Below are 13,756 nucleotides of genomic sequence, written 5' to 3'. Positions count from 1 at the left end.
TGCAAACAGGACTGTGAAACGCGAGGAGTCGTTCGGGCGAAGAAGGAAAGCCAATCAATTTGTCATTTTATGGTGAGAATTGTGGAATTAAATATTTTGTCCCCCTTAGCAATTAAGGTTATGGGTAAGCAATAGCAATATGGGTGCCAGATCCCCCCCGTGGTCTTTGCTATCGCCTCTTTTCTACGATTGATTTGCCAGCAGATCGGCGTGCACTTTTCAACATGGCGGTGCATTTTTGGAAGAATTTATTTTCAATTTGATAATTTTACCGCGGTTTGAAATTTGTTTCCCTATTCCTGGAATTTGCATTTACACAGCGATAATATCTACAAGAAAAGTGCTTTCAAAACAGCAGTCGCGTGCAGCATGGGGAACACATCAGATCTTAACAGCAACGTCTCCTAATTTCGTGTGTTGAGAGCTTGTTCAGATAAATTTTGAGGGAGAAAACTTTATTTGAGGTTTGTTTATTACATATACCTACAATTTAACCTTTAACCTTTGATTAAAGGTTTACTTGCTAAAGTGAATTTGGAGTATGATGATTATGCGAATTTATGGTGTCAATCTGCAGAAGGGAAGCGAGGCCACATCAAGTTTGAAGAGTTGACATAAACTCATTTTGGACAAATGGTTTATGTAAGGAAACTCCATTTTTGCAGTCCTTGCAGACTTGTAGTTGTCTCGCCATTCTGCCACCATGTTGAAGTTGGTGGTTGTTATGAACAAGGAGATCCTTACAGTGGTATATTGATGTCAACTCTTTGATTTATGTAGAAATTGGCATTTACAGATCTATTTGGAAATAGTGTACACAAATAAAGGACGTTCGCATCCAAACACTAACAATGTAAAGTTACCTGAAACATTCTGATAGACCTTGAGATACCTTCAACGTTAGCACAATCAGTCAAACAAACTTTGATGAAGGCTACTTCCAATTTGTATGCCTGAATATAGAATGCTACAATGAAACATTTGCACTGTTCTATATCAAACCATTTATGGTAAGCACTTCAGGACCTCAGCAGTAATTTATTTATTTTTTAATTCTAATCACAAACTACTTCTACTTGGTGTGGGTGATAATTTTCAAACTGCTGATTACAACGACTGACCAATTGGACAGTGATCCTGCTTAGTATGTAGTGCATGCACTGAAGGATGTCATTTTAATGAATTGATGTAATAATTTCAGACTTTTGTCTTCTGGTTTCACACAGAAATTTTATGACATTCTTAGGCAACTTAAAATATTCATATGGGCTCGAAATAATGTGTAATCATTATATATCATGTACAGTTAATTACAACATTCCATGAGCATCTTTCAAAACAGTTTATACAAGAAGACATATCTATTTCAGTACAAAAGTTCAATTGTAATTTAATATGGTCCATAGTACATTTGATATACAAAAGTGATTTTGATATTTATCATTACATGAATTTTTCTAGTATTCTTAATCCTGTTATTTGCTTTCCTCCACAGTTGATCTTCTCTCATGTTAGCTGTTAACCCGTCATTCTTATATGAGCATGATGGATATCTCCAGATTGTTGGGTTTTTTTTACAAATTTTATATTTTTACATGTCTTTGCACAGCATACATGGACTTTGAACTCTCTTAATTTCAATCATTTATGTATGAGCATGAGAAGTAGGGAATGGGTCAAATTTTAGTGCACAGGTCAGATGACCTTTGTGTACATTAACACAATGTTATAGGTAATAATTGTCTCTATTCATTCATTAGTTTTAATGTGTATGTTTATGTTAGTGGTGTTATGATACAGCAATACGGTATTATATTGCAAAACAATGCCCACTGTACAATACATCTATTCACAACCCCTGTACATTACAAGTTATATTGGTGTAAAAACACCTGAATAGTAACAAGAATTGTTCAACAAACAGCTTACTCGGATTCTCTAGAATTCCGAGTTGGCTATCAATAGCCTAACATTTACATTGCCCCTAGGCTATGTAATTCTGCCCTGTCATATCCCTTCTTTGATCTCTAAATATATTGCACCCATAATATCGTAATACATTTGTATAGAAATCCTACCGTATCATTACACCTTGTGTTTGTGTGCTAACGTGTGCGTGTTACAAATAGTTGTCGTAGAACACTCAGATGTCTTTGCCATGTTTTGCTGTAAGGCATTGATCCACCATCAAGTTCAAATTGAACTTCGAAATGATCAAATGCTGAAATGGTTCATTTAATGTAATATAGTATTGAGGCATATAAAACCTGTATGTGTCACAGCAGCATATACCACGGTCATCGGAAACTACTGTGATGGAAAAAATTTGTGCTATTGATCTAAGTGGTGTTCAGTAGTTTTATGAACAGAAATGTAGCATGTCAACAGTCTTCAATAATGTGGACCAGTAATAATGATTGTATGCTTTGTGTTTAGCCGACATTTGTCCATAGCAGTTGCAGCATTATTCTCGATGCCAAGAAGCCCTTACCGACGCCGGAGGAGCAGCAGTAGCTCCTCCTCCAACTCATCAAACAGCAAATCCCGGAGCCGGAATAAGCGCAACAGGTCCCGCAGCAAAAGCCCTCGACATCACAGAGGACATACTTCTCGAGGTCAAAGATCCAAGAGTAGAGAGTCCAGTCGCCAACGTAAAAATTCAGTTAGTCCAGTGCCAGAGAGACCTATATCTAGTGATGACCCCAAGTATTTGAATGCAAGGATCTTTGTTGGACATCTGCCATCTGACAGAATAACTAGAGAAGAATTAGAGAAACATTTTCTTCCATATGGGAATATTCTTGGTGAGATGATTTGGAAAGTAACATCAATGTTATACTACATTTATCTATTGATCAATGTTTCTCTTTTGACATGTTCAGTCGTGTTTCTTTTTCAAATTCATGCTGGAAAGTAGGATTGACGTTTAACATTTTTGATAGACAAATAAATTGACATATTTTAGTGAGTGAGTGAGTTTGGTTTTACGCCGCTTCAGCAATATTCCAGCAATATCACGGCGGACATATTTTAGATTTGCTGGATATGATGTTGAGTATTGTTGACTTATTTAAGTTATGATGTAGATACAAAGTTGATATTATGTGATGTATAAACTTTGTATTTACTTGTGGAAGTTATGAATTATGCATGTGAGCTCAAGTCACACAACATGGAGTTTTTATAACAGATCTTCAATCACCAATGTCCATTTTCAGATGCATCTGTGCATCCAAGGGGTTATGGATTTGTCCAATTTGTAAACGAAGCCGATGCCAGAAATGCTGTTGAAAAAGAGCAGAGATCATTAATTAAAGGGTCCTTAGTCGGTAGGTGATGTTTCTCTATGTTTGTCTCTGATGTTGCTATGCATCTCATCGCCTTCATTTGCAATAACTCTAAAATTTGGAATATTGGCATTTTATTTTCAAAAGAAATTCTCTAAATTTGCTAAAGCTTTTGTAGAAATCTATTAATACCACAAAATAGCGGATTAGCATGCATGAAGAATATTTTGCAGAGGTTTTAATGCTTAAACAATAATGTGAACCATTCTCTGACTTAACTTTTGTGGACAGCATTGGTTGATCATAATCTACATTATTATGTTTCTGTGCGTCATCATGGTAATGCATATATTTATTTCAGATATATGTGTTGTTTAAAAGGTGACATGGAATGTCCAATGTATTGCGATAATAACGTAAAGTGATATGTTCTTGAAAACATTAATAACAGTGACCACAATAGCCTCCGTCATGAAAGAGCAGTCATTGACCATGTCTCGATGTATTATCTTTACAATAAAAAAAGGTACCAAAAAAATTTGTTGTTGGTTTATTCCTTACACTTTGTTTTTAAACAATCACTGATAATTGCCTTTGTAAAAAAAAATTCTTACACCTGTGCGTCGGTGTATGCTGTTGTATGTGAGAATGTGTGTATGTGTGTGGGCATGCATTAGTGTGTATGTATATCACAGCGAGAGAGTGGACTTGCATGGAATGTTGCTTTTCTGATTTATCATTAAACGACCAAACACGCCTTACACATATTGCGCTTAAGAATATGAGGAAATTTTGTTTTTTGCAAGAAGATTTTTGAGGTAAGCCACAAGATTGCCGTTCTTTGAATTCTTTCTCTCTTATGTTACATATGTTTTACTGCAACATGCTTTATGCATTTACTGCTTGTTCTTGACAGAAAAAAGAGCTGTGTGAGGTCTTGCTGAAGAAGTTGTTCCAACTGGTTGTGTGGCTAATCCCATAACACAGCTCCCACATGACCACGGAAGTGATTATGTCACGTATCATCACATTACTGCTGTCACTCAGAGACCGCCTCCATGGTCTAGTGGTAGAGCGTCCGCCCGGAGAGCGGAAGGTCCGGGGTTCGATCCCCGACTGCGTCATGCCAAAAGACGTTAAAAGATGGTACTTGTTGTTACCCTGTATGGCGCTCGGCATTAAGGAGCTAAAACAAGGACTGGTCGGCTCGGAGTCAGTATACTGTGTCATATTTGTCATGGTAAGTATCAGGCATATTATTGTTCCAACTTGCCATTTGAATTCACTTTGTGGATCCTTTTTTCGTGTCATGCGTTTGTATTTTTTTTAATGCAGACCGTCTCCGTGGTAGGGCATCCGCCCAACGAGCGGAAGGTCCTGGGTTCAATCCCTGGACGCATCATACAGAAAGATGGTACTTGTTGTTACACAGCCTGGCGCTCTGCATTAAGGGGTTGAAACAAGGACTGGTCGGCTCAGAGTCGGTATACTGAGTCTGAGTGGGGTATTCATGTTAAACTGCTGCATGGTATCTCAGTTGGCTAGCACTATGAAAATCAGCATTAGTCGGTACTAACACATACAAAAACAAAAACAAAACGTTCATGATCCAGCAGACGCTGGCCTGGGTGTGAATAAACGAGACACTATTGGTCCAAGGCTGCCCCCATTCCAACAGACCAGATGCTGAAGGATCTGGTGTCAGAATAGGATGGAGAATATGCGAAATTATCTCTATCATCAGCGTTGAAGATTCCTGGGTTGAGGAAGGACAATTTCCCCATCCATGCTTTGGAGGTGGTGGACATACCACACACCTGGGATGGGAGGACCTCGCAGACAAAAGTTAGCCGAAACATGATCTCCTTGTGGTTACGTGCTGTCATTCTACAGGCTTATGAGTCTACCAGATTGGATCCCCCAGATCCCTACAACCCTGCACGGGATCATAGTGGTTGCTGGACACACAATTGGCTTTTATACAACAGAGCTCCAACATTTTCCTCAAGTCCTTGGCAGCGCCTGACCTTATGGTGAGGGTTCTGTGAAAGTTCCTTCCAATTCTCCCTGTCTATGTTGGCTCAACAATTCCACAGTGAAGTACTCAAAGAATTACTTTTCTGTGCCTTCTGGTAGACATGATCTGCACCAAAAGTTGAAGATCATATCAAATTCACGACCAATTTGACTGAATTGCTTATGCTACCAGGTACCCACCACAGGATCCTTGTTCACAAGTTAGGACCAGATGTCACACTTATCATGGTGATCAACTTGCCCTTACACCGGCCACGTCACTCGTTCTACACAGAACTTGGAAACACCCCTTGTCTGTCAACCACACAGTTCACAAGGGATTGTCCGTGTGTGGAGCTTGAACCTTGTCTCTGACAAAATGCGGGATTCCAGATTACTGCACAGGGTTATTTACATGTCACATGTCAAGAATTCTCTGACTGTAAACCTCTCCGACCGGAATTAGGTAAACTGTTTTGTCGAAGCCTCTGCTTTCGGTTGAGGGGCAGGTTTATTTCGTCCACATGGGATTTGGCATTAGTTCGCTGACACTTTTCCATGTACTGTCAAAGCACGACTTTTCAACTTTACAGTCTTGTAGACAGGCAAATCTCTGCTACCCGCTCTTCAACAGCGACTGACATTTTGTCAGTGGCAAGGGCTCCTGGGATTGCTCACATCAGCCCAGAATGTGACAAGCTGAGGTCAACTACATTTGCGTCCAATCCAACAGTTCCTGGTGCCTAACATAAGAGGTCAAGACCCTTGGCCTATCTGTTGCTCAACCACCTCACCTCCGGAGTCTTTTCAGCTGGTGAATGGTAGAGTTGAACGTTTTAGGAAGTGTCTCCATAACAGAGTTATCTCCCAACATACCACGTGTGCATAGACTCCTCAACAGGATGAGAAGCACAAATAGAGGACCATCAACAACTTGGCAGGAACACCTCTGGTACACTCAACTCTCCATCTCACGGTGGTCTGGTGCCTGCACCATCAGGGGATGACTCACTCTCACTCTATTCCTTGCATCTTGTAGATCGCGTATGGCAGCAATCCAGGCCAGACAGTGTAGCCTTGGTCATCCCATCATTGCCCTTGTCACCACTGATTGCACCTCTTGTCTCTCCGATACCAGACCCGCAGGAAGGGCTAAGAGTGTACGCTTTTCTGCTACCAGTACTTCTTCCCAGGGTGATACAGAAGATCCTTACCAGGATGATGCAGAAGATCAGGGCAATCAGGAGCGTTACTCTCATTGTGATTGTGCCTTGGTGACCGGCGAGAGGGTGGTTTGTAGATCTCGGAAGTCTTGCAGGAAGCCTTTCACTACCTCATCCATCTGCACAGCAGGTCACCACATCCAACGCCATGCAGGTTTCGACCAGCACCTGACTCTTCTAGGCACAAGAGGCTATTCAGCACGGGCAGTTAAGACCATTGCTATGGCACATTGAACATCAACCCGAGGCCTTTATGATGACAGAAGGCGTTCCTACTGAACCTTTTGTAAAGGAAAGGATCAGTTGGTAAATCAGTTTCTAGACTTTAGCACACGCTTATTTCTCTTGATGCTTTTTACCAGGATGTCCTCATACTCTTGTACCATCCATGGACAGGATTGACTAAAGCAGTTACAGATCTACGCAAGTGATGTGCTCAACGACTGCTGTGAACTAATGGAGAGTTTGTCAATGAGGACCGCATCTGAATGTATGCCCTCTGTCTGATAAAAATGCATTAAGGAGTAATGCAGGATAAGTTAAAAAATCTAGTAAAGTCAAGAAATATTTTTTATATTTGTATACTTATCCTACATTACTTCTTCTAAAGTGGCCCACCTGTCGCAGAACTGCCTCCCCACGATGTCTTCAGATGTTACGATCTAGCAGTAATGTGATGATACTTGATGTCATCACTTCCGCTGTCATATGGGAGCTGCGTGATGGGATAAGCCTCAAAACCAGTTGGAACAACTTCTTGTTCAGCAAGACCTCACACAGCCCTTCTTTCTGTCAAGAACAAGCAGTAAATGCTTTAAGGAGTTATACAGTATGAGCATACAAATGTTAACAAATATCTAGATATGCTAGATTTAGAATATCAGATACCTATTTTTCCAGAAATAAACATAATTATGTCAAAAAGATCCATAACTCATTGATTCTTTGGGGCTTTTTTTAGCTCACCAGGACCACAGGTCGAAGTGATCCTTTGGCATGGCATGTTGTCTGTCATGGCTACAACCAAGTAGCCAGCAGCTGGTTTCAGACTAGTTGTTTATGTAAAATAACTAGATTTTTGTGGAAGAAACAACTAGTCCCTCGATAGTTTCATGAGTCTCACAATAACATGGTATGATCAGATATCAGAGCTCACTACTGCTACGAAAACATCTGAGGACATCCCGTTAGTGATCATTACAGGTTGAGTCAGAACGAGGGGAGGGACAGAGGGGATGTAATGCATTCGGAATCAGTCATAAAGCCCGAAACTGCCATTTGGAATGCCTTTTCACGGTTTCATGATTAAAAAAAACATTTGGATTTCACTTTCCAAGTTTCACGATCTCGTAAACTGATTTTGCCAAATATAGGGATACTTTACACAAATGTTTACTTTGAAATAATAAAAATACTGCACGAGAATATTCTGCCCTTCTCAAATCAATGAGACCACATTTAACAGCCACACGCTCCTTTCTTTTGACGGCTAAAGATTTCACAATGTTGGCTTATTCAGTGTGTGCCAAATACCTCCCTGCCCAATAGTGGCTCTCTGCATCTTTTTCAGTGGATTTTATGTTATGATTAGTTGGGTATTAAGAATAAACAGAATGTCATTACAAAGGCTTCGGGCTAGTAGCTCAAATTGAAGCGTGTATATTTACATTTGGCTCACTTTCAATGTGCCTGGTGAGCAACAGTGCCAAGGCACTATTTATAACATGTTTTAATGATGATTGTTATGAGGTTGCTCTTTCAATTAGGTCTACGCATGCCATAGATTAATATTCAAAATAGTCAAATATCAAGGTTATTTGTTCCAAAAAGCTTGTTTTGAGATGCAGTAATGTACTACAAATTATGATAAAGTACACACAAAAATAAAGCATTTTATGGAACATCTTCCCGAGTCAAGGGAGTTAACTGATTTTAACAGTCCAGTGCTGGAATTATGGAGTTAAATTTTGTCTGGACCAAAGAGTCCTGTAAGGAAATCGACATCTGATAAATAAACTGCCATGCCGATTTCGGTTGATTGCATTATTTCCGAATCACATATTTAAAAAAATTTAATCAAGGTCCTCATGTAATTTCATGCACTTCATTAGGTAAGACCAGTTTTATTACAATATAGATCATTATTATGACTCTAATCGTCTTGACTGGGCGTCATTAATTTGTTTTAAGCAAATGCAAGTAATATGATATGCAGATTCTGATTGGTCAGTATGAGGGACATAGAAGGGATATTATTCGTAATAGGCACTGGTGACGCTACGATTGAGCCCATTCCAGCCTAGTTCGGCAAGGGTCGAAACTGGACTTTTAAGGGTAGTTAACTTCCTTGCCTCGGGAAGATGAATATAGAAAAATTAATTTCATTCATCTTATTTGTAAAATATGGAATCATTAAAACAATTGATATGGAAAACTACAACTGAAATAACTAGCCTATATTTGTTGAGAAATTATGGCCTTAATATTACTTGTTACATACAGATTTTATTGCATAACTAGATAAAAAAGGTACTGATATGTGTCCACAGATTTCCCACTTCGCAGATTTGTGGACAGTGTTTATACCAGTATTTTATTGATTCTCATTTGCCCACAACATAGTAATTCTAAGTGGGTATTACACAGCCGATATTATCAATAATATTGGAATGAATTGTGAATGTAAAATGTCTGAGATGAGAAATGGTCACAACAAATTTACATCATCATAGTACACACAGGTGTTTAAGCAGACTACGCAGAAACCAGAAATCTTGAAAAAAACAGTGCCATAGGAAATTCAACTTTTTTTGTTTCCACATAGAAGACAAACTCTTTGTAATCAGTCAACCCTATTTTTAATGAGAATTTTGCCAAATATATGAAAGACTGTTCTACAGTAGACATTTATTATGCTTTGTCAAGCTACACGTTTATTCTTTGGTATCGCTCTTGTTTGAATACTATACCTACCGCTAACTACTTTCGAAAAAATACGAACTGCTGGAATTTCTCAATACCCTCTTGTATGTTCACGTCTTTGTTTAATCCTTACCATTACATCCAAGCAGTTTGAATATTGCATATTTATACATGTTTTTAGTATGATAAGGGGAAAACATAATTGTTTGGTTCCTTTTTACACATTGAAAGAAAAATGTGTCACTGTTAAACTTATCAGGTTGGGAGCGAAAGTTGACAGGCTTTGATAACTGAAACCTTGCAGTTAAGTTATTTTCCCTTATCATTTTGTTTGAGAGAAATTAAGAAATTAATGACTAATTGCAATGTTTCAGACGTGAAGATGGCAGCAGAGGGCCGGAGAGAACGTGTCATGGTTCGGGAGCGCAGGCGTTCTCCACCCCCATTTGCAGATCATCCAGCAAGGTGAGTGTTAGGTCATGTACTGCAGGGTTCTGTTAACAATGTGGTACTATGTAAACAGGGAACAAACTGTGCTGAAACGTGTCATAATAACTTGCATGCAATTTGATTATTAAACAATCTCATTAAAATCAGATCTAAGTTCTCGCTGCCGCTAAACCAAAGATCTGAGGACATCCCATTACGGGTCACGTCAGAACGACTTTTCGCGAATTTTGACCGAACACTAAAATGACCAACAAGAAGTTGACATCAACCAATTAGAAAGCAGCTTTCTCAAGCTTTACGACACACGTTTCAACCTGGCGACTTCCATTTCAGACTACGCTTGAAAAATATGTTGACACAGTTCTTGATTAAAATTTGAAAACTGAACAAACGAGCATTCCGGAATGTCTAATATATGGTTGAGATTGTATGGCAGTGCTTCCCACACACTGTGCAACGCCTCCTCTGTTCAAATGTTTATCCCACGGAAACGAGAGATAAGACGATAATTTTGATGGAATCAGTCGTACGGCCTTAACTGTCGTTCGGAATACCCCGTGTTAACGTTTTCGAGGTTGCATGATAAGAAAACACATTCCGACTGTCACTTTCATGATCTGGTAAGCGACGCTTTGATTGGTCGGATGAAAGGTCGTTCTGACGTGACCGTAATGGGATGTCCTCAGATCTTTGTTTAGCGATAGCGAGAACCAAGACCTGATTTTAATGAGATTGATTATTAAAGATCTCAGGACATCCCATTACAGGTCACAGAAAGCCCTTTCATTCAGCCAATTAGAGCATTGCTTACCAGATGGGGAAAAATTGGCAGTCGGAACATGTTTTCTAATCATGCCACCTCGAAAAGGTTAGCACAGTATTCCAGACGACAGTTGGGGCTGTTTGAAAATTTCCGTCAAAATCATCATCTTTCTCTCGCTTCAGAGACATTTAAAACAGAAGACTGTGAGAAGTAGTGCCATACAGTCTCGGCTATCTATCAGATAACCCAGAATGCATTTTTTGTTCAATTTTCAAACTTGGAATTGAGAACTTTGTCAAAATATTTTTTAGTTAGTCATTTCATTGGTTGGTCATATTTCGCGAAAAAGTCGTTCTTACGTGACCTATTATGGGATATCCTCAGATCTTTGTTTAGCGTCCAGAAACCGATGATTGTGGGTCCAAATCCCTCTTGACCCTGATTATTTTTCTAGGTTTGTCAGCACGATACCCGTGTTCGTGGTTTTCGCCGAAGTGGTAAACGTCTGAGACCTGCATCACTTAGGGCTGACATGCTGTGATATAACTGGAATAATGTTAAAAGCGGCGTTTAACCCAACTGACTGACTGACTCTCTCACTTTGATTAGCGGAAGCAGAAACTAGGACCTGATTTTAATGAGATTGGCATGATCTGTGAACAGAGTCTGAACGTGAGCAGCCCTCACCAACCAGTATTGCAGAAGTTGGTAGCCAAGTGTTGCAACAGCAAATTACATTATTTCAGTTATTTCAACGTAATATATGTTTCATTGATGCAAGATGTATATATCACAAGACAGGAATTTAAGACAACTATGATGTGACAAGCTTTCTGTAAGCTTTGATTTCCCAAATAATTATTTGGTCTCTATATACAGTTTGCCCTCATAATAAGGACAGATAGACACAGCATTATTGGTTATTATGTTTGGTACATATCATCCTCAATGTGGGCCTTCGATAGATCCTTCTGTGAAGGTCAGGCAGGGTCATTGGAACAGTTACCTCAGTGTTGGTATGACGTGTTTGTAAGAGCAAGCAAATTCAGGCTCATGTTCATTTAGACACGAAATGCATATCACTTTCTTATTGAGGTAGCTTGGGACATGTGACTTTCTGTTTTAAAGATAACTAAGACAAAATTGTTATGGATGAGCAACTTCTTTATTACAATTGGGCGACGTTTGGGTGTAGATTCTAACACCGTTATCATTTGCTTGTTAACAGTGTTAGAATCTACACCGAAACGTCGCCCAATTGTAATAAAGAAGTTGCTCATCCATAACAATTTTGTCTTAGTTACCATTCCAACTTCTAAATGCCACTCAAAGAAGTTGTTTTAAAGATGTATTGCATTGGACATGTTTCTCAGCTAAGGATAAAACACTCCTCCTCAGTTTTGGTTGAAAATGTAAAACCGCGAGCAAGGGAAAAGCCCCATCTGAAGGTTTTACAACCAAAACTGAGGAGGAGTGTTTTATCCAACTTCTGGAACAATCTAAATGCAAGAAATATCAGAACAATAAGAACAATAGGAAAACATTGGGATACCTTAAGGTGAAACAATACAGTGTGATGTGGAATAAAAGGAGTTAAATCAAGGCCTGTGAGAGAAAGACCATGTCATGACTTGTAAAATTGAACAGCCTTTCGTCACCCATCTTCCCGAGGCAAGGGCGTTAACAGACTATTAAAATCCAGTTTCCACCCTTACATAACTAGGCTGGAATTCTGGAATCACATTTTGCCTGGACTAAAGAGTCTGTGCATAATCCAATCAAAATTGCGCAACGAACTAGACATCCTGTTCGTAAACAACATGGATTTCAACCTGCAGATTTCGTTCGACTGCAGGATTTGAAAAGCATGTGAAAAGCATTCGTCTCATGTTATTAATCAAGGTGCAGGGTAAAGTCTGTTTTATTACAATAGTGATGATTATCGATGTGCTGCCATTTTGTATTATGCACACACTGGTAGTCCAACGGTAGTCAAATATTGTATTTCAGTATTTTCTTCATCAAGGAAAACATTTATGTAGGGAGGCCCTTTTCCAGGTTGAAGGTACACTACTGTTTTTTTGGTTGCATACTAGTAAGAACAACAACAACAAAAACACAAAAACACAAAAAAAACACTGCCCGCCTGCACTATATTTTCAAGTGTCATTGACTGAGAACCAATTCTTTTATTTTTTTAAGCCTGACTTACTTAACTTTAAGGTAGCTCTTGGCAGACAACTTTCTGGTTTTAAGATTCTACTGCATCATCTGCATTGCTTATATAGTGCATGGTTTGTTTACAGGGTTAAAAAAGCCTTGAATTTTAAGATCCCTCTTGAAAAGCCTTGAGTTTTTAGCGTCAACCTTGAAAAGCCTTGAATAACACCAATTAGCTTGAAAAGCCTTGAATTGGTACAAATTGACATATACTTGTAAATCAAAGTATTAAAGCACACAAAAATATGTACCAAAGATGTGTAAGTGAGATTTAACACAGTGATAGAGTTGTGTGCCATAGACACTGAAGAATTCATGACAGACTTAATTTATTTGTATTCCCCCCAGCATATAATGGTGGTGCCTTCTGTTATTTACCTATTTTTGGCATTTTTATTTTTCTCAATTTCCATGGAAACAGTTTGGACTGAGACTCAAAAGGGGGTGGTGGATTTCGTTTCCAGAGCACAACTTGAAAACAGTGAAGACTTTTCAACCAAACCTGATACATGTATTAATCAAGGGCTGAAGTGGTGCCTAGTGCTATTTAGGAAATTTTCAAAATTAAAGTTCCGTTTCCATGGAAAAAAGGTTAGAAGTAAATGAAACAGAGGTAGGTTTCGTTTCTAGAAAACTATTTAACATTCTTCATCCAATTTTGTTACATGTTATAATCAGGGGCTGAAATGGTGCCTTTTGCTATTGAGAAATTAAAAAAGAAAAATTAAATCCTGTTTCCATGGCGACAAATTTGGCTCTGTTCATAGTGGTGTGTTTGTCAGGACGATATCTCTAAAGCTAATAGGTATTCTTTCATGACACTTTGCACATACAAAGACAAGGTTGTCAAATGGTGCCTTTTGCTACTTTGGAGT

General features: G+C 38.9%; 1 protein-coding gene across 1 annotated transcript in view; it reads left to right on the top strand.

Annotated features, from left to right (window-relative positions):
- Positions 1 to 13,756, top strand: part of LOC124120846 (nuclear receptor coactivator 5-like) — a 29,613-nt gene continuing 15,857 nt past the window's right edge. The window contains exons 1-4 of the mRNA XM_046483730.2: positions 1 to 72; positions 2,437 to 2,804; positions 3,219 to 3,329; positions 9,823 to 9,913. Of these exons, the coding sequence (XP_046339686.2) occupies positions 2,474 to 2,804; positions 3,219 to 3,329; positions 9,823 to 9,913 (533 nt within the window). The 5' untranslated portion in view covers positions 1 to 72; positions 2,437 to 2,473. The remainder of the gene's footprint in view (positions 73 to 2,436; positions 2,805 to 3,218; positions 3,330 to 9,822; positions 9,914 to 13,756) is intronic.

This window comes from Haliotis rufescens, unplaced genomic scaffold, assembly GCF_023055435.1.
Source record: "Haliotis rufescens isolate VD_foot unplaced genomic scaffold, xgHalRufe1.0.p SCAF_19, whole genome shotgun sequence".
NCBI lineage: Eukaryota > Metazoa > Mollusca > Gastropoda > Lepetellida > Haliotidae > Haliotis > Haliotis rufescens.
Note: the sequence above shows the minus strand (reverse complement) of the source record. Positions and strands in the feature narration are given on the sequence as shown.